Here is a 22,410-nt window from a genome sequence, read left to right on the forward strand (position 1 = left end):
GCAACATCCTTGTAAATCTTTTCTGAACCCTTTCAAGCTTCACAACATCTTTCAGATAGGAAGGAGACCAGAATTGCACGCAATATTCCAACAGTGGCCTAACCAATGTCCTGTACAGCCGCAACATGACCTCCAAACTCCTATACTCAATACTCTGACCAAGAAAGGAAAGCATACCAAACGCCTTCTTCATTATCCTATCTACCTGCGACTCCACTTTCAAGGAGCTATGAACCTGCACTCCAAGGTCTCTTTGTTCAGCAACACTCCATAGGACCTTACCATTACATGTATAAGTTCTGCTAAGATTTGCTTTCCCAAAATGCAACACCTCACATTTATCCGAATTAAACTCCATCTTCCACTTCTCAGATAAAACAAATTTCTTTTAAAAAAACTATATTCAAGGTGCTGTACAATTACAGTCAGTAGGTGTACTCCCTCAAAATCAAGGTATATTCCCATCAAAGGAAAAGGTAGGACAAATAAATCTAGAGCTCCAGAGATGACAAAGCAAATAGAAACTTAGGTAAAGAAAGGAAAAATGTGCTTATGACAGGCTTCAGGTAATGGAGACAATTGAGAATCAAGTTGAAGACAGCAGGGTGTTAAGAAAACAAATATGAGATGCAATTAGAATATATGAAAATAAAGGCAGTTAACATAAAAGAATTTTTTTTTAAATCTTCTATAAGCACATCAATAGTTATAAAAAAAAAGTGGTAAAAGTTGAGTAGAAGATTTACACTCAGAGGCAGGAAGCACAGCCGAGATGTTAACTGAAAACTTTGCATCTGACCCTATCTATAAAAGCATATGCTCTCCAGGCCAGTGATAGAGGCAGAAACTCGGTCACTAGAAGAGTTTAAAAATCAACGAAGTGGCATTGGATCAGCTATTGATATTTAAAAGTTAATGAGGTACCAGAACCACAATATACTAGGAAAATGCCCAAATACACAATGAATTCTAATTCATAGGCCAGTTGAAGGTGGAAATTGACACTTGCCATTGGGTAACCACAGGGGCTCTATTTTACTACTTTACTGCAGAAACTAAAAAAAAAATAATCAATAAATCAAGATCCTACATATTTCATCCAGGATACAACCTGGATTTCAAACATGGAATTTTAGCTTAAGCAAACTGAGATCAGGGTGAAGGGAATAAGAGTGTTAGTTTCCAATTACAATGAAAAGCACTCAGTATTGTTTCAAAATGTAGAATTCATGAGTGCATCGTAATGACAATGCAGTATTTTTGAGAATCATGTGTCATGCAGAAACAAATGCTGTTCCAGAATTAGTTTAGCCATTTGTACATATCTAAAGTTGATGTTTTCAATTAAAAACAGTCTAGACCAGCAATCACTCTGCATATGTAGGCAGAAACCAATCTATAATTCAGATAACCAAATTTGTTCTGAATTAAAGCAAAGGGTCATCAATATTGTCACTACAAACAGACTTGCTTACGAAGAAACCTATATTTAATTCAAATAACTTGCGCTGGTAACAAGGAGACTATACAAGTTTTCTTCGAGGAGAAAGTGAGGTCTGCAGACGCTGGAGATCAAAGCTGAAACTTTATTGCTGGAACAGCACAGCAGGTCAGGCAGCATCTAGGGAACAGAAGATTCGACGTTTCGGGCACATGCCCTTCTTCAACAAGTTTTCTGCTAATCTTCACATCTATTCAAATCCTGTTTACAAAACTTATATCCTTTTCACATATACCTTAAACGAACCAATATTAACTGTTTCAGCAACTCTGATCACAATATTAATAATGATTCTTTTCATTTTTTTATTTAATCTGCTAGTGACTATATTTTACCCCCTTCACATAAGTGGAAAAAGTAATTCAAAATCAGGCTTCTTCATAATTGTGAAGGCTTGTATTACATATCAATATCACTTCAAGGAGGAAAAAACCATACATTTTTCAACCTTTCCTGATAATTACACATCTTAGTTCTATTGAAATATTTTCCACACTTTATAGAGTTAGAAGAGTCCATGATACAACTACAAAAATAAATTACTTTTTAAAAAGGCAGAGTCCAACAATGTCAATTGAATATTATGGCTGTTTGTGTGTTCTATTCTATAAGTGGTGAAAGAAAAAATGGAGATCAATTTTGTTCACATACATTTCAATAGGTTTTCCAACATTAACAAAAAATACTTGCCTAGCGACAACAGTCCAATGACAGAAAAACAGAATAATCCAGAAAGTATATATGTGGCTTTGCCACAGCATAGAAGCAAGACAGCTGGACAGCTGAGTTGAGAAAACTCATCTGACTTGGTTCTGAAATTAAGAGTGATCTTGCTGAAAAAAAAAGTTCTGCAGATGCTTTTTGTATTGCACTTATTTGGACAATTCATAAAAACACCAATTTAGGACAAACTGACATTTATTTATTTTTTTCTCTTTTTTTTCCACACTACCACCTAACTGCGGTAGTGCTCATTTTTTCCCCAGCACCCATGTTGTGTGTGTGCAGGTGTGAGACAAAGTGAGAGACACAAGGTGTACAAATCTTTATTCGATTTCCACCACCAGAAAGAAAGGAAACACCCGAGTGGCCAGTGACAAGCAGTGCCCTTCACAAACGGCAATGCTGTGATCAAACAGTGAAGGGGAGGGCAGGGACTAAATCAAAATAGAGTTGGAGGGGGAAATAATGCACTCCACTCCCTGCGGTGCCCACCTTTCCCTGAACAACTCCAGGGTGTTGGTGAACACCGCGTGCTCCTTCTCCAAGGACAGCCGGGCTCTAACATAACCGCGGAAGAGGGGCAGACAGTCGGCCCTACTGTATGACAGGAGAGTACTGATTGGTTAGCAAGAGGAGTCAGAGGTGTTTCCATGGATAATGCACCAATTAATAATGACCGATAGTTAATTACCAGTTTGTGCTTGAAGTTTAAACCAGGTGAGACTCTGATTGGTCAAGGCATTGTCCTGAGAATGTATCAGCAAATGGCTGTTTCCAATTTTGGTGAAATAAATCAGATGTTGTACATGCATGTTCTGGCTATCTGGAAAGAAATAGACCCTGAGTATTACATACCATGTGAAGCTTCCAGTCTATGCAAGTTCACCACAATGAGAGATCAACTGAGAATCTTAAGTTGATTGACAGCATAATTCTTCACATGCTCAGGGCAATCCAACAAACGTTGCCTATTCATGGAATCACATCTAATGTTGGTCACTGGTGAGAGTTTTGCAAGTGCACGATGTTTGAGCACAGTCAGTACCTTACTTGGTGTGAACAGCTGAAGGGATATCTTACTTAATACAATCCAAAAGTCTATGTGACATACAGTCTGCACATCTGGCATCATACCTGCGCTAAAACTCATTCCACAATTAAGATAGGTAGAACGTCTTTCTAGCTTGATGGCAACATCCTATTAGTGACGAATACCATTTGTACTGCCTGTGTTAAGGATAGGATTTTCCAGATGGTTGGAATTCCCACCCTGCCATCCAAAGAGAGTTAGCAGGGAATACACCCCTGATCTCAGCAGCCACACTCATTTAATTCTGTGAAGTGTTAACAGGCCAGATACAGAACTTCCACTCAAATCACGCCTCCGAGAGCTGCTCACCAATGTGATTGATTGCAATCACTGTAGTTCCAGCAACTCCAGTGGCCAGGACTGGAACTAAAAGCAAACACCAGATTGTAAATCATGAAGTCCAAAACCAGGTATGTACGAGACATCACATGACAATGGTGGGGGAAGAGGAGAGAGGTGAGGTGGGCTGTGGGTACTGATGGAAAAAGAATGAAGGGGAAAAAAACCACCATAGTGTTAGGTGTATTAGTCAGAGTAGGGTGGCTTACTCTTCAGAGGGTCGGCGTGGACTTGTTGCGCCGAAGAGCCTGTTTCCACACAGTAGGGAATCAAACCCAATAAAACACCTACAGAAAAAAAACTGCTTCCTTTCAGGAACAATATCTAGAGAAAGTGGACATAATCTTTAGAGTCAGATCAGTTAGTGAAATCTGGGAGCATTTCTTCCACAAGGCATAATAGGAAATGGAAGTTATACAAAATTAAATACTAAATAACTCTTAGCAGGACGACAAATTTGCTTTTCTTGTAACACATTAATGTAATCCTGAAAACTAATTCAAAGATTAAAATTATGCATAATATGCATATGAACTCAAACTCAGAGGTAGGATAAAAATTATCCCATTACAGCAACTGTTCTCATGACACCTCAGATAACATTAGCCTTTGTTAATTAGTTTGATGGAATGGTCATATTTGGGAAATCTTTAGCCTTTTACGGCAAAGCATGTGATGGTGAGGGTGGTTCAGGGGAGTGCGACTTCAATACTTTATGAGGAACTTATTTTTCTTCACTCATGCATGGAGTGTGTGCATCACTGGCTAGGTAACACTTCATTACCCTTTCCTAATTGCTCTCACAAAGTGGTGGTGAGCTGCTTTCTTGAACCATTACTTGGATGGGAACTTGCAAGTGGTGATGCATCCATTGTCTTTGTCATTCCAAGTGGCAGAGATCACAGGTTTGGAAGGTACTCAGAAGCCTTGGCGACCACCCTGGCCGACCCATCGTCTCAGCATGCTCCTGCCCCACTGAACTCATCTCTACCTACCTTGACACTGTCCTATTCCATCCTAATCCAAACACTCCCCACATACGTTCGAGGCATCACCCATGCCCTCCACCTCCTCCAAGACTTCTGTTTCCCCGGCCCCCAACGCCTCATCTTCACCATGGATATCCAATCCCTCTACACCTCCATCCGCCATGACCAGGGCCTCCAAGCCCTCCATTTCTTCCTCTCCTGACTCCCCAACTGTATCCTTCCACTGACACTCTCATTCGTTTGGCCGAACTGGTCCTCACCCTTAACAATTTCTCCTTCGAATCCTCCCACTTCCTCCAGACTAAAGACCGTATGGGCCCCAGCTATGTCTGTCTCTTTGTTGGCTATGTAGAACAGTCCATCTTCCATAGTTACAGCGGCACCACTCCCCACCTCTTCCTCCGCTACATTGATGACTGCATTGGCGCCACCTCGTGCTCCCGCGAGGAAGTTGAGCAATTCATCTACTTCAACACATTCCACCCTGACCTGAAATTTACCTGGACCATCTCTGACACCTCCCTCCCCTTCGTGGACCTATCTCCATTAATGACGACTGACTTGTCACCGACTTTTTTTTTTTACAAACCCACCGACTCCCACAGCTACCTGGATTACACCTCTTCCCATCCTACCTCTTGCAAAAATGCCATCCCGTATTCTCAATTCCTCCGCCTCCGCCATATCTGCTCCCAGGAGGACCAGTTCCACCACAGAACACACCAGATGGCCTCCTTCTTTAGACACCGCAATTTCCCTTTCCATGTGGTTAAAGATGGCCTCCAACGCATCTCATCCACATCCCACAGCTCAGCCATCAGACCCCACCCCTCCAACCGTAACAAGTGCTCACCTTCCACCCTACCAGCCTTTGCATAAACCAAATCATCTGCCGACATTTCTGCCACCTCCAAACGGACCCTACCACCAGGGATATATTTCGGTCCCCACCCCTTTCCGCCTTCCGCAAAGACCGTTCCCTCCGTGTCTACCTGATCAGGTCCACGCCCCCCCCAACAACCCACCCTCCTGTCCTGGCACCTTCCCCTGTCACCGCAGGAATTGCAAAACCTGGGCCCATACCTCCTCCCTCACTTCCATCCAAGGCCCTAAAGGAGCATTCCACATCCATCAAAGTTTTACCTGCACATCCACCAATATCATTTATTGTATCTGTTGCTCCCAATGCGGTCTCCTCTACATTGGGGAGACTGGATGTCTCCTAGCAGAGCGCTTTAGGGAACATCTCAGGGACACCTGCACCAATCAACCACACCGCCCTGTGGCCAAACCTTTCAACTCCCCCTCCCACTCAGCCGAGGACATGGAGGCCCTGGGCCTCCTTCACCGCCGCTCCCTCACCACCCGACGCCTGGAGGAAGAACGCCTCATCATCCGCCTCGGAACACTTCAACCCCAGGGCATCAATGTGGAGTTCACCAGTTTCCTCATTTCCCCTTCCCCCACCTAACCCCAGTTCCAAACTTCCAGATCAGCACTGCCCCCATGACTTGTTGTACCTGCCTATCTTCTTTTCCACCTATCCACTCCACCCTCCTCTCTGACCTATCACCTTCATCCCACCCCCATCCACCCACTGTACTCTTTGCTACCTTCCCCTACCCTCCTCCCTGACCTATCATCTTCATCCCCACCCCCACTCACCCATTGTACTCTATGCTACTTTCTCCCCATCCCCACCCTCCTCTCATTTATCTCGCCACCCTTTAGGCACTCTGTCTGTATTCCTGATGAAGGGCTTTTGCCCGAAACGTCGATTTTCCTGCTCCTTGGATGCTGCCTGAATTGCTGTACTTTTCTAGCACCACTCTACTCCAGAGTTATAGAGGGCTGTCACACACATTGGTGGAGAAATATGTGAATGTTGAAGATAGTGGCTAGGATACCAATCAAGTCAACTGTTTTGCCTTGACTGGTATCAACCTTCAAATGTTGCTGGAGCTGCATTCACCCAGGCAAGTGAACAGTATTCCACCAAACTTCTGACCTGTACTACCTTGGCAAATGGACAGCTTTGAGGTGTCAGGCAGGTAAATTACTCACTACAGAATTCCCAGCCCTCAACCTGCTCTTGTAGTATATGTGTGGGGCTGATCCAGTTCTCCTTCAGTTTCAAAGAAAGAACAGAGATTCAGTGATAATGCTACTGAATGACATTGGTTGAATTACCTCTTGTTGAAGATGATCATAGACTGGCCTATGTGGTACAAATGTTACTCCCCACTTCTTGGTATAAATTTGCATGTTTTTCAAGTCATTTTTCCATGGACTGTCTCAGTATCTGAGGAGTTGAGTGGTACTGAGCATTGCACAGTGAGCACTCCCACTCTGACCTTATGCAGGAGGGAAGCAGTGGAGGATGATTGGACCCTTAAGACACTACCGTGAGAAATTCCTGCAGTAATGATTCACCTCTGGAATCCATGCCATCTTCCTGTGTTAGGTAATGCTCCAACCGGTGGAAAGTATATTTCCCTTCCCCCAATTACTGTTGACACATTTAGCTAGGGCTTCCCAATGTGAAGTGCAACTTTCTTTCAAATTCAGCTTATTGTACATCTTTGAACCAAGGTTGTAACAAGGTCAGGAGCTCAGTGGACGTGATGGAACCCAAATCAATGTCAGTGACCAGGTCATTGTTGAGTAAGTGCCATCCATGAGCATTGCTGATGACTTCTTCCATTACCTTCCTTATGATCATGGGTAGATTGATGGGATAAATGATTTGTCAGGCTGGCAATATCTGCTTCTTGATGTATAGGAGATATTGTAGAAATTGCCTGCATTTGGGATAAATGTCAGTTATAATAAAACAACTTGGCTAAGGATGTAGCAAGGTCTGGAGTACTCATCTTTACTACTGTTGGCATGTTATCTAGGCCATTTTTACTACTGTTGGCATGTTATCTTTGCTAATGCCTACAGCCATTTCTCAATATCAGAGTGAACCAAATTCACTGAAGACAGCATTGATGGTGGAAATCTCTGGTGGAAACCGAGATGAGCCTCCCACATAGCACTTCAACTTGCTGCACTGATTGTGTCTACCCCAGCATTCAGCATGGGGATATTTGTGCAACTTTTAGCAGTTGAGATGCTAACATATCTCTGATAACAACTAGTAGTTAGGTTGTTTTGGTAATCGATAAACACTTCAAACCTAATTGCTTGGAGTGTCAATGGCTCAAGGCCCTGGCAGCGTTTATGTATTCCAAGGGAGTTAACACAGACCTGGAAGCTTTAACAACCACCTACAAAACACCAAACCCCATTAAAACATTAAACTAAATATAAAATGCAAGAAAAATTAGGAAGTCACTGTTAATGTCAAGTATGATAATCCACGATATTTCACAAAGTCAGTTATCAAATTAATTTATAGATCTTAATTATTGCTCAGTATGTTCACCTACTGAAATGGAGCAGTTTAAAATGATTCAACTCAAACATTATTTCAACAAGTGTTTGCTTGGTATACCTTTGAAGATTTCAGTGCACGCGCAAATGGTACAAAAATCCAGATCAAGACACGAGGGGATTCTATTATTAAACATTATCTTACAAATATAAATGGGCCAGTTTGAAAATAAAATAATCCCAAAATAAAGTCCCAAAACTTAGATCGCTTTTATGATCGAGTGACACTACAAATCTGGGTCAGATGCTACAAAGGGCACTATTGGCGAGAATGTTAAATCAAAATGAGAGTTAAAGTTTTAATTTTGTTTTGAAGAAATTACTTGAAGAGTAATAGATTTTTAAACATTTTCTGAAAAATTGTAGTTAATGCAGCACAGAAGTACTTTTTTTCTTTTTGTTCATGTGTTATAGGTGTCAGTTAGGCTAGCATTTGAGCCCTGCTCATCCCCAATCATGGAAAGTTGCCTTCTTTAACGACCGTAGTCCACATTGCTAATTGCTCCAGTGAAGCTCAGTGCAAACTAAAGGAACAGCACCTCATTTTCTGCTTGGGAACTCTGCAGCCTTCTGGACTCATGACTGAGATACTTGAGGCACCTTCTCCCATGTCCTTAACCCAACTCCCATACGCCAGGCCTTGTCATCCCATGGGCTGCTACCGCACAACCCATTATCAGCTACTAATAGTCCCTATTAATAGTCCCAGTTCATTCCCCCAGACTGATCTTTACCCACTCCTTTGTCTGTCCAACAGCTTTTGTCTTTGCACTGAGCTTCACTGGAGCAATTAGCAAGCCTGAAATAGATGTTCACCAGGAAACATGGTGGCATGTTGAAGTGGCAGGTAACTGGAAGCTCAGGGTTTTTTTTTGCAGGCATAATGTAGGTATTCTGCTATGTGGTCACTCAGTCAGCATTTTATTTTCCCAATAGATAGGGCACCATATTGTGAACAGCTAATTCAGCAGACTCCCTGGAATACAGGGAGAACTAGCCATTTGGATACAGAACTGGCTCAAAGGTAGAAGACAGAGGATGGTGGTGGAGGATTGTTTTTCAGACTGGAGGCCTGTGACCAGTGGAATGCCACAAGGATCAGTGCTGGGCCCTCTACTTTTTGTCATTTACATAAATGATTTGGATGCGAGCATAAGAGGTACAGTTAGTAAGTTTGCAGATGACACCAAAATTGGAGGTGTAGTGAACTGCGAAGGAGGTTACCTCAGATTACAACAGGATCTGGACCAGATGGGCCAATGGGCTGAGAAGTGGTAGATGGAGTTTATTTCAGATAAATGCGAGGTGCTGCATTTTGGGAAAGCAAATCTTAGCAGGACTTATACATGTAATGGTAATGTCCTAGGGAGTACTGCTGAACAATGAGACCTTGGAGTGCAGGTTCATAGCTCCTTGAAAGTCGAGTCGCAGGTAGATAGGATAGTGAAGAAGGCATTTGGTATGCTTTCCTTTATTGGTCAGAGTATTGAGTACAGGAGTTGGGAGGTCATGTTGCGGCTGTACAGGACATTGGTTAGGCCACTATTGGAATATGGCATGCAATTCTGGTCTCCTTCCTATCAGAAAGATGTTGTGAAACTTGAAAGATTTCAGAAAAGATTTACAAGGATGTTGCCAGGGTTAGAAGATCTGAGCTACAGGGGGAGGCTGAACAAGCTGGGGCTGTTTTCCCTGGAGCATCGGAGGCTGAGGGGTGACCTTATAGAGGTTTACAAAATTATGAGGGGCATGAATAGGATAAATAGACAAAGTCTTTTTCCTGGGGTCAGGGAGTCCAGAACTAGAGGGCATAGGTTTATGGTGAGAGGGGAAAGATATAAAAGAGACCCAAGGGGCAACTTTTTCACGCAGAGGGTGGTACGCGTATGGAATGAGCTGCCAGAGGATGTGGTACAATTGCAACGTTTAAGAGGCATTTGGATGGGTTTATGAATGGGAAGGATTTGAAGGGATATGGGCCGGGTGCTGGCAGGTGGGACTAGATTGGGTTGGGATATCTCGTCGGCATAGATGGGTTGGACCGAACGGTCTGTTTCCATGCTGTACATCTCTATGACTCTATTTGATTGCTGCTACACCTTGAAGATTTGTTTGGGGCCTTTGGTGGTAAGGAGGGAGCAAGTAAATGAACAGGGGATGGTGCAGTGGGATTGTGGGGACATGTTGGGAATGAAAGAGTGAACCAGGGCATCCGGAGGGAATTATCCCTCAGGAAGTCTGACATGGGAGGAAAGGGATATGCGTGTCTAGTGGTGGCATCCCAATGGAGGTGGTTAATGGCAGCTAATGATCCTATGGATGTAGATACTGATTGGATGGTTGGTGAGGATAAGAGGGAACCCTATAGCTGTTGTGGACGGGAAGAGAGGGGGTGAGGGTTAAGTCCAGGAGACGGGTCATCACAGCTTAGGGTCTTATTAAGTATGATGCAGAGGAATCCTCAGTTAAGGAAATAGGTGGACATTTTAAGTGCCCCTTGTCGAAGTTGGCATAATCAGAACAGATGTGATAGAGATGGAGGAACTGAGAGAATAAAATAGAGTTTCTACAGGAAGCACAATGTGAGGATGTATTATCAAGGTAACTGTGAGTTGGTGAGTTTGTATTGTATTGGATTCCTGGTGAAAGGCTCCTGCCCGAAACATCGATTTTCCTGTTCCTCGGATGCTGCCTGACCTGCTGTGCTTTTCCAGCACCACTCTAATCTGAACTCTGATCTCCAGCATCTGCAGTCCTCACTTTTGCCAGGTTTGTATTGGATATTGGTGGCCAGCCTATCCCCAGAAATGGAAACAGAAATATCGATGAAGAGGAAAGGAGGAATCAGATATGGACCAGGTGAAGGTGAAAGCGAGGTGGAAATTGGAAGTTAAATAGACAAACTTTTGCAATTCTGTATGAGATAGGGAGCCTTCTTCTTCCTCAACCAAGGATTTCCCAGCACCGCATTTGACAGAGCCCACAGCCAGCTCTGACCCAACTGCACTTCGACCTGTACTCCTCTCTTCCCTCCCACACAGGAATCGGGTTACCCTTGTCCTCACTTACCATCCCACCAGCACCCACATCCACAGCTGCCAGTTCTGCCACCTCCAGCAAGATGTCACCATAGAATCATATAGAGTTGTACAGCATGGAAACAGACCCTTCGGTCCAACCAGTCTACCAGATATCCCAACCCAATCTCGTCCCACCTGCCAGCACCCGGCCCATTTCCCTCCAAACCCTTCCTAATCATATGCCCATCCAAATGCATCTTAAAATGTTGCAATTGTACCAGTCTCCACTTCCTCTGGCAGCTCATTCCATACATGTATCATCCTCTGTGTGAAAAGGTTGCCCCATAAGTCCCTTTTATATCTTTCCCCTCTCACCCTAAAACCTATGCCCTCTAGTTCTGGACTCCCCAAACCCTAGGGAAAAGACTTTGCCTATTTACCCTATCCATGTCCCTCATAATTTTGTAAACCTCTATAAGGTCACCCCTCAGCCTCTGATGCTCCGGGGAAAACAGCCCCAGCCTGTTCAGCCTCTCCCTATAGCTCAAAGCCTCCAACGCTGGCAACATCCTTGTAAATCTTTTCTGAACCCTTTCAAGTTTCACAACATCTTTCCGATAGGAAGGAGACCAGAATTACACGCAATATTCCAACAGTGGCCTAACCAATGTCCTGTACAGCTGCAACACGACCTCCCAATCAGCAGACACCCATTCCCCTTCTCACCCTTGTCAGTCTTCCGCAGAAACTATTCCTTCCAGGACATCCTGGTCCACTCCTCCTTCACTCCTCACATGTCCTCATAACCCCACTCTACTGTCTCCTGCTATCGCAGAAGGTTTAACACCTGCCAGTTTACTTTCCCCCCACCTGCTTCACTATCCAAGACCCCACAATGAGTCAAATGCTGATGCCAAGGGCAGTCATTCTCAACTACCTCCAGTTTTTCATCTGTTAACAAGGATCCAACTTAAAAGCAAAGTTTTAGGCACTACACAATTACTTAGATACAACAATGAAATGGCTATTACAAATAAAACTCATTACTATATATGTAAAGTTAAATTTGTAGGTGGCTTTCTTATCAATTAGGTTTTCAAATAGAATGGAGCTGTTAGCTACTAACACATTTAAACCTTATGCGACTTCTGGGAAATGATGAATAAAATAAAATCGCTATGCAACAATTTTGCCTTATAAATATACCATTCATAAAATGACAAGTTATTAGAGTACATTGCACTAATATTTTGTACAAAGGACTTATCAAATAGTCAATACCAAAAGTTAGAGAAGATGATTTGATAAGCTAAAATAAGAGAAACACAGAAAGCAGACAAGATATGTTAACACAGTAACTTTCTGAAAATAATGCGGCATGGTGGCACAGTGGTTAGCACTGCTGCCTCACAGGGCCAGAGACCCGGGTTCAATTCCCACCTCAGGCGACTGTGTGTGGAGTTTGCACATTCTCCCAGTGCCTGCGTGGGGTTGGTCCGGTTTCCTCCCATAGTCCAAAAATGTGCAGGTTAGGTGAATTGGCCAAATTAAATTCCCGTAGTGTTGGGTGAAGGGGTAAATGGAGGGGAATGGGTCTGGGTGGGTTGCGCTTCGGCGAGTCAGTGTGGACTTGTTGGGCCGAAGGGCCTGTTTCCACACTAAGTAATCTAAAAAAAAGTCTAAAAAAAAACAAGGTGTTGAGGTTGAGAAACAAAAATTCTGCAAAAGCATCTGGAAGTATTTTACAAAAAGTAAGAGTAATCAATAAATGAAATCGTTTTGCAAGAATGACAATTGAGGTCAGTACACAAACAATGCAACAATTAACTTTTTTTTTTAAAAGTGATAATTGGGGGATAGATATTATCCAGGATGCTGACAATAAATCCACTGCTCATCTACAAAATAGAACATTTTATGCACACCTGATACTTCAGAAAAAAACCCACAATTCAATGCATCATTCAAAAACTGCACATCAGATATAGCACATTAGAACCACACTGCAGAAGTACAAGTAGGAACTTAAACCCACAAACTTCTGACTCAGATGCTACCTGTTAACACCTGGAACAGTTGGGTTGTGTAATCAATTTTCCAATCTTTTATATTAAAAATAGAAAGTGCAAATGTAAAAATAAATGAGTAACATCACTTTCAAATGATGATCAACAAGAATTTCACCCTCTCAGAACTTCATTCTAAAACTAAATTTGACCTACCTTGCTATCCAGCTTTTTCATTGTCACTAAATCTAGTGACTTAAGAGAATGGCCGGTGGGAGAAATGAAGTACAGACAAACATGGATACGGGAATCATGATAATTGTGCAATGAACGTTTAATCTTCAATTCTTCTTGCAGATAGGCCTCAAACTGTGCATCAATGTAGTCAATGATAGGTTTATAACTATGAAAACCCAAAACAAACAAGTGAAAGACAGGACACTTAACAACAATGAAAATCAGGTTATAAATGGTTTATTGCTATTGCTTGCTGATTGTGCCACCTAATCCAAATTGCACAAGCAATAAAATATTGTCATTTGAACACTAGTATTTAAACTTAGTACACCATTAGTAGTATAGCTAACTGCTCAGTATTGACAGTGGTTACCCAAGGTGTCCTGTTTTCCACAACTTCAAACATTTAATCAGGACAAAATTTGACTCTTTTAAACTGAGAACATAAAGAGTTAAATGCCAGATAATCAGTTGTATTTTCACTTGTGGTTGAAACTTAACTTTAATTCAAGGATTCCAGCAAAAACAATTGCACAGGAAATACACTACTAAAAATCATTTAAGAGGGCACCTAAGATGAAAGCTCTTTCGTTCTGACTTAGCATTCTAGGAGGCAGAAAGGACTGAGTGAAGGCAGATGACAGGCAAAGGAAAGGAAAACATTGCTAGAAGAGATTTTTTTTGGAAGTTGGACAAGTATTGACCTTTGAGTCTAGGATCAGAATGAAACAGGCAACTGTGCAATTTTCAATAACAAGTTTTTAAACATGCTTTTTTAAAGGCACATATAGAGTGTGGAACTGGAATCTCCATCATTCAACAAAGCAGATATAATGCAATGATTAGAAAAGAAGAACCTCCTGTACACCTTCTAAAGGTGCAACAACAAATATTGTGATAAATATCAGCTAGTCTTGATTGGATGCATCCTAGATTATTGTGGATATAGGAGAAACTCTGCCTACAATCTCTTTATCCTCCACCAATATAGGGTGAGTCCAGAAGACTGGATGCTTCTAAGTGTTACAACACCAATAAAAACAGCGGCACAAGGATCAACCTGATAGCTGTCAAATATTAAATGGTGGGCAAACTACAACAGACCATTGTTGAGACCAAAATTAATTCTTATCTTGGAAAGCAGGAGTAAAAAAAAAATCCCTGCCCTCTACCTCTAGAATAGCAGAACTGTAGGTATACAGGAATAGTACCACCGCAAAATATCCTACATGCTACCTATCCTGACTCAGAACTATGCTGTCATTCTCTTTCTACCACTAAGTCAAAATCTTAGAAATCCTCCTTAACAGCACTTTCGGCTTACTTAAAGAGATGAATTACAGCAGTTCAAGATGTTAAACAGCTCCATTTTCTAGGACATTTAGGGGTGAGCAACAAATGCTGGCCTTACTTACTGAAAAGACGAATAAAAGGCAGCCAGTAAAAATTTATTCAAGGCAACTACCGTGGGACAGCACGGTGGCTCAGTGGTTAGCACTGCCTCCTCAGAGCACCAGGGACCCGGGTTCGATTCCTGCCTCGGGCGACTGTCTATGTGGAGTTTGCACATTCTCCTTGTGTCTGTGTGGGTTTCCTCCGGGCGCTCTGGTTTCCTCCCACAATCCAAAGATGTGCAGGTGAATTGGCTATGATAAATTGCCCATAGTGCTAGTCAGGGGTAAATATAGGATAGGGGAATGGGTCTGGGTGGGTTACTCTTCGGAGGGTCAGTGTGGACTTGTTGGGTCGTATGTCCTGTTTCCATACTGTAGGGAATCTAATCTAATCACTGTCTGACTAATCAGAGTTATCTGAAGTAGCAGAAAGCATTGATATAGGTTATGTAATAGATGGCGTACCTGTACATGAGGACGTTAATGACCGAGAGTCATACAGCATGGAAACAGATTCATCAGTTCAACTCGTCCAGGCTGACCGGATTTCCTAAACTGAACTAGTCCCATGTGTCTGTGTTGGGCTCATATACGCCTAAACTTTTCCTACTCATGCACCTATCCAAACATCTTGTAAATGTTGTAATTTTACCCATGTTTATGATTTCCTCTGGCAACTCATTCCATACACACATCACTCTCTGAAAAATTGCATCTCAGGTCCCTTTTAAATCTTTCCCCTCTCACCTTACAGCTGTAAATCTCTAGCTTGGGACTCCTCTACACTTGGAAAAAGATATAGGCTATTCACCTTATCCATGCCCATGACGAGGCAGAAAGCTGTGGAGAATTGATTTGATTTTGGATTGGAATGAACAAGATAAGGTTTCCTTTTGGTAGGGGAGGGGGTGTTGCTTTTCTCTTTATATACAAAATGACCTACACATGGGTATTGGATGACTAATTCAAAGTTGGATGATGATACAAATATGAAAACCGAGAGAACGACTGCAAAAATGTCTAATTTTATGATTTGCATGCTTTGTTGTACAGGGACTGAATTCTATTTTAGGTGTAATTAATGGAAGTATCTCGTATCAGAAGGTGGTAAACAGACCCAAACTGAATTCAATCTCAAGTGTGGTATATGTTCTTTTAGTAAGGACAGAGTTGGAAATAGGAAACAAATAGTACATTGTCTTCTTAATTATGGAGCCAGTGAAACTGATAAAACTGCAGTGATCCCTGTTAGAGATATAATTTACTCATTTAATTTTCCCAGATCAGAAAATAAAAAATGGAAAGCAACTATTACACAAAGAAAAGGTCTGAAAGTATCCATATACGTTTAAAGCCAAAAGGTAGATTAACAATGGGAGATAAGTAGTTTAAATTTCTATGTGGAACATTCCAGGTATGCCACATTTTCATATGGATATATTGTAAAGATTGTTTTGTTAGGGTTGACCGGCAATGGGGAGAGTGCAAGAGCATGTGAGAAAGAACAAACTTGCATAATTCTTTCAGCAAGTAGCTGAGTTTGAATTTCTTTTTTAAAGTTATTGTTCTCCACGGAAGTCACAGCCAAATATAAAGTTGGCTTGGGGAAAGGGGGCATTGCACAAGACCCAAAGATATTGCTGAGATATTTGTATTATCAATAGTCACAGGTAAGGCGCTGAAAGACTGGAGGTTGGCTAACGTGGTGCCACTGTTTAAGAAAAGTGGTAAGGGCAAGCCAGGAAACGATAGACCGGTGAGCATGACATCAGTGGTGGGCAACTTGTTGAACAGAATTTACATGCATTTGGAAAGGCAAGAACTGATTAGGGATAATCATCATGGCTTTGTGCGTGGAAAATCACGTCTCACGAGCTTGATTGAGTTTTTTGAAGAAGTAGTAACAAAGAAGATTGTTGAGGGCAGAGTGGTAGACATGATCTATATTGACTTCAGTAAGGTATTCGACAAGGCTCCTCATGGTAGACTGGTTAGCAAGGTTAGATCTCAAGGAATACAGGGAAAACTAGCCACTTGGATACAGAACTGGCTCAAAGGTAGAAGACAGAGGGTGGTGGTGGAGGGTTGCTTTTCAGACTGGAGGCCTGTGACCAAATGGTGTGCTACGAGGATTGGTGCTGGGTCCACTGTTTTTTTTGTCATGCATATAAATGATTTGGATGTGAACATAGGAGGTATAGCTAGTAAGTTTGCAGATGACACCAAAATTGAAGGTCTAGTGGACAGCGAAGTAGTTACCTCAGAGTACAATGGGATCTTGATCAGATGGGCCAATGGGCTGAGGAGTGGCAGATGGAGTTTAATTTACATAAACGAGAGATGCTGCATTTTCGAAAAACAAATCAGGGCAGGACTTAATGGTAAGGTCCTGGGGAATGTTGCTGAACAAAGAGACCTTGGAATGCAGTTTCTTGAAAGTAGACTCGCAGGTAGATAGGATAATGAAGGCGGCATTTGGTATGCTTTCCTTCATTGAGTATTGGAGTTGGGAAGTTTTGTTGCGGATGTACAGGACATTAGTTAGGCCACTTTTGGAATACTGCGTGCAATTTTGGCCGCCTTCCTATCAGAAAGATGTTGTGAAACTCGAAAGGGTTCAGAAAAGATTTAAGGATTTGTCAGGGTTGGAGGATTTGAGCTATAGGAAGAGGTCGAATAGGCTGGGTTGTTTTCCCTGGAGGGTTGGAGGCTAAGGGGTGAGCTTATAGAGGTTTATAAACTTATGGAGGGGCATAGATAGGGTAAATAGACAAGGTCTTTTCCCTGGGGTGGGAGAGTCCAGAATTAAACGGCATAGGTTTAGGGTGAGAGGGATAGGATATAAAAAGGGACCTAAGGGGCAACTTTTTCACGCAGAGGGTGTGTGTATATAGAATGAGCTATCAAAGGAGGCTGATATAATTACAGCATTTAAAATGGATTGGTATATGAATAGGAAGGGTTTAGCGGGATATGGGCCACATGCTGGCAAATGGGACTAGATTAGGTTAGGATATCTGGTCGGCATGGACACGGTGGACTGAAGGGTCCATTTCCTTGTTGTATATCTCTATAATTCTATGACTCTATACCTAAATAAACCCTTGAAGGGGAGAAGGCTAGCTGACAGTGTTTGAGAAAGCTCACAAATGTGCATAGTTTAATTAACAGCTTCAGCTGGAACACTGGTACGTAGAATTCTGTACACTACATCTTTGGAAGGATTTCTAAGGAAGAGAGGAGACAAATGCAGAGCAAACACGAATGCAGTACAAGGCTCCTACTGGAGGATGAGAGACTTCAGTTCTGCAAAGAGATTGCAGAAAGTGAGATTGCAGTATTGAAATATTTAAGGCTTCTGATGGTTCCTTCCACAGTCTTCTCTGGCAAATTGTCAGTGATCAGAGACGGAAAGCAATTAAGGCAAATAGAAAAGAAAATAACTTTTTTTTTAAGTTGATAAGCAGTGAACCCTCAGGGCCCCTCATGTTTGTGTTGATTGTCACCATTGAGATGGATACAGACAGCACAATAATTACATTTGCAAGGTCAGTAAATTGTGAGGAAAAAAGTCAATCATCTGAAAAAGCAAAATTAGTGTAACTGATTTTGGTCATGTTGAGGAGGGCGGGTTCAAGAGTTGCAAAATATGTTTCAAATGTACAAAAAAAAAGTACCATTACATAGCTATAGGTCAAAGGAGAAATTTTGAATCATTGCAAGTACAAGTGAGTGAAATGGGGAAAGATGTAGAAGTAGAGAACCATGTGTTGGAATTGAAGCAAATAAGATCCCAATGCCGAGCCAATTCATTAAAATAAGATATCAGGTCTCAGGAACACATATGAAGTACTGATTCCAATTTTAACATCTTCAAGGGCAACTAGGGATGAGCAACAAATGCTGACCCAGCCAGCAACACCCACATCTCGTAATCGAATTGTTTAAAACCCCAGCTTCACAAGAAGCATTAGATTCTGGAAAAGATGCAACTGAGTGTAAAGAGAATTCCATAGTATAGATCACTATACTATGAAAATGCCTTGGGCTTGCTCTCAGGAGAGAAAATCTGAACAAAAAGATTACAAAAGCATGAATATCATGTCATTAGATTGTACCAGAGCTGAAAACATTAAGTAGGACAAGTGGCAATGCAAAGTGTTTGAAAAGGTAGTTAGGAATTCCTTAAGCTGAACTAATTGATTGTTCTCTTTTTATGTTCCTCCTGGGAGATATAGGGCGAGGAGGAATGGATAGCTGATGACAGTGACTTGAACCAGAAATCAAAGAGAGGGATTGGATGTTTTTGATGTCATTTTCCTCAACTAGATACATTATAACAAAACAAAGAAATTACAAATAGCAGTGAGCATTTATAATGGTTTGTCTCTGCTGCTTCCGGTTGTCAGTTCCAGCTATCCGCTGCAGTGGCCGGTATATTGGGTCCAGGTCGATGCGTTTCTTGATAGAATCTGTGGATGAGGGCCATGCCTCTAGGAATTCCCTGGTTGTTGTCTGTTTGGCTTGTCCTATAATAGTAGTGTTGTCCCAGTCGAACTGGCCGTGTCGTTTCGTGGCTAGTTGGTGTTCATGGATACGGATCGTTAGCGGTCTTCCTGTTTGTCCTATGTAGTGTTTTGTGCACTCCTTGTATGGGATTTTGTACACTACATTGGTTTTGCTCATGCTGGGTATCGGGTCCTTTGTCCTGGTGAGTTGTTGTCTGAGAGTGGCTGTTGATTTGTGTGCTGTTATGAGTCCTAGTGGTCGTAGTAGTCTGGATGTCAGATCAGAAATGTTCTTGATGTATGGTAATGTGGCTAGTCCTTTGGATTGTGGCATGTCCTCATTCCATTGTCTTTCCCTTAGGCATCTGTTGATGAAATTGCGGGGGTATCTGTTTTTGGCAAATACATTGTAGAGGTGTTCTTCTTCCTCTTTTTGCAGTTCTGGTGTGCTGCATCGACCTGGACTCAATATACCGGCCACTGCAGCAGACAGCTGGAACTGACAACCGGAAGTGGCAGAGACAAACCACTATAAATGCCGGAGGAAACAATACAGAAGTGCTTCACAGGAGGCTCCCAAGCATGTCATCTAGACAGGGGACAAAACGTCTGCAACACAAATTCCCAGCTTGGCGAACAGAACCACAACAGCAGTGAGCAAGTTAAGTATGATGACTGCTTAAACAAAAATGAGTTTGGAGTACGTGAAGAAATAAAAAAGCAGGGGATTTCATGAAGTGATGAGAGTATATCTAAGGCCATGCAAGAATTTACCATCAACTTCTATGCTTCAATTGAGTGAGAATACAAAGCCTGATGTGATTAGGCATATAATGTGGAGCACAAGTGTTGATTCCTTTGAAGTCAAAAACTAAGTTTAATACGAGTAAGCAGGATAATGTATAGGTGGCAGATACTTGGACAAATCAGTATTTAATAGAAGATAGAAAGACAATAAACAGGACAATAAAGGAATTGAACTTAAGTGATAAATGATAAGTTTGTAAACGCTGGGAAAGAGATGAAGAATGTTATGAAGTATGAAACAAATGACTTAGATGGCCTGGATATGTGGTTTGAAGAGTTGAAAAATGTGGTGCTGGAAAAACACAGCAGGCCAGGCAGCATCCGAGGAGCAGGAGAATCGACATTTCGGGCATAAGCCCTTCTTCAGGAAATGCCTAGGTTTATGCCCGAAACATCGATTCTCCTGCTCCGTGGATGCTGCCTAGCCTGTTGTGTTTATCCAGCACCACATTTTTCAACTCTGGTACTCCAGCATCTGCAGTCCTCACATTCTCCTATGTGGTTTGAAGCTCAGTTTTGGGTCAAGCAGGGTGCCAAAAATGTCTTGTTCAGCCTGACCCAAAGGGAGACACAACTATGTTGAAGGCAGAAAATAACCATCACAACGTTCTATGAAGATCCTAAATCACTGTTCTTGCATATTGTTTGGATTAACTTGGTGTAAACATTTCTTGCCTTAGGATTTCTGCAGTGCAGCTGCAAGAAATTTTGACTTGTCCACATAAATGTAGCTCAGGCAAATAACTCCACTTCTCCAACCCCATGTTGGTTATGTTATGCCTGACTGCATGCAAAAATTATCCCTGTGCCATTAGATGACATTACTAGGGGAGACTAAATGAGGAAAAAGGAGAAAGGAGAAAACTAAAAAGTCTATGTTTAAGGGTTACCAGAGCCAGAGAGCAAATAATAAAGCTATTGGTAAGACAAGTACTCTGTCTTTGGACAGCTACAAGTGAAAACACATGGAGCTAGGCAATGAAGGACAGGTGTCTGATGAGGATGGAATGGTTACGTGACCGTGGACCAAAATGATTTTGCAATATTTCTGGCAGTACAGTCTCCAGCATTTAATAAAATTACAAAATTAAAATTAGCTCTGACAAATTGTTCCCAAAAGTTTGAGGATTTTGCACAAATCACTTACCTGTCTTCTTTATTAATCTGGTCTCCGAAACCGACTGAGTTTACAATGGTTAGCTTTAAGCGAGCAGTACTCTCTTGTAGTTCGTAGGTCTGAGCCTTCAATTTTACTCTGCTTTCATAATGTGTTGATTGGGTATTCTCAAAATTGGTGTTAAACAAGGTGTCCATAAGGGTGGATTTTCCAATGCCAGTTTCTCCTGAAATTGCAGAATAAAGAAAAGTTAACAAACAGATATCCTTGTATACATTTTGACATAATCTTTCCGATTTGTTAAAATTATTTTTTATTAAATGTTATTAAATATTATTAAAAAATGCACTAGTGGCCAAAAATGGACTTAAGTAAAAGGAAACCATATTCATTTTAGACTAAAAGTTGTTTCAAGACACATTTGTACAACTTGAAATCAGTGTACATAACAAAAGAATAAGGCAAAAAGCTACAGCCAAATTAATTCAAAGTGCTAAGACTGACCACTGTTTTAAAATAGCCAAAAGAAAACAAAAAACATCCCTGAAGATAATCTCCAAAATATTCTAAAAACTTTCTTTTGGAATTTATGATCCCTGTAGGCACCGCCAAATCCAAAGAACGGAGTTTACCAAATAACCCCAAAGAGCAATCCAATGGGCAAGATTTTACTTTTTATAACTTTTCACTTCATTCATCAAAACAGTCATAAATTAAGCATGCATTAACAAGCAAATTAAGTAAAATAAGTGAAATCTCAATGAGCCAAACACTGATGATATGAAATTGTGCTTGAGTCAAAGTTATCAACCATTCCCATCAGTAAAATAGCAATAGATCAATCACTGTGATTAGCTTAAATTCAAAGTGGCTTATTTGGTTTAGACCACCTTTGTTCAGTTCAAACAACAAAAAATTCTTCACAAAGAAAAGTTTCCACTATGCTGCCACTCTGACCTCTTCTGACAAGGCTATTATGACCGCTTTGATTATAGTAGAGGAGTTAGACCAATTGACCTTAAATATGACTTGTTGTACAAGTCATCATTTTATCGAGACTGTTAACCACATTACATTGAAATACACACATGCAGCACATTAAGCCTTGGAAGGTGTCATGAACCTCTGCTAAAGCCAAACTTCAAGGCTGTTCCTCTGTGATTTGACTCAATGATTTTCATGGTAGTCCACTCAGCATACGTGGCACCAACTTTAGTTCCATGTGCTTCAAAATCCTTAAC

General features: G+C 41.6%; 1 protein-coding gene across 5 annotated transcripts in view; it reads right to left on the reverse strand.

The window, feature by feature from the left end:
• The window catches only part of septin10 (septin 10), a 95,819-nt gene that overhangs the window by 30,106 nt on the left and 43,303 nt on the right, over positions 1 to 22,410 (reverse strand). For all 5 annotated transcript variants that reach the window (XM_087988138.1, XM_087988139.1, XM_043691786.2 and 2 more), the window contains 2 exons: positions 21,200 to 21,395; positions 13,323 to 13,509 (listed from right to left, as the gene is read on the reverse strand). In XM_087988138.1, the coding sequence (XP_087844264.1) occupies positions 13,323 to 13,509; positions 21,200 to 21,366 (354 nt within the window). In that variant the 5' untranslated portion in view covers positions 21,367 to 21,395. The remainder of the gene's footprint in view (positions 1 to 13,322; positions 13,510 to 21,199; positions 21,396 to 22,410) is intronic.

Source organism: Chiloscyllium plagiosum, unplaced genomic scaffold (genome assembly GCF_037043375.1).
Source record: "Chiloscyllium plagiosum isolate Xiang-an unplaced genomic scaffold, Cpla_swu_hap1 HiC_scaffold_6, whole genome shotgun sequence".
Classification (NCBI taxonomy): domain Eukaryota; kingdom Metazoa; phylum Chordata; class Chondrichthyes; order Orectolobiformes; family Hemiscylliidae; genus Chiloscyllium; species Chiloscyllium plagiosum.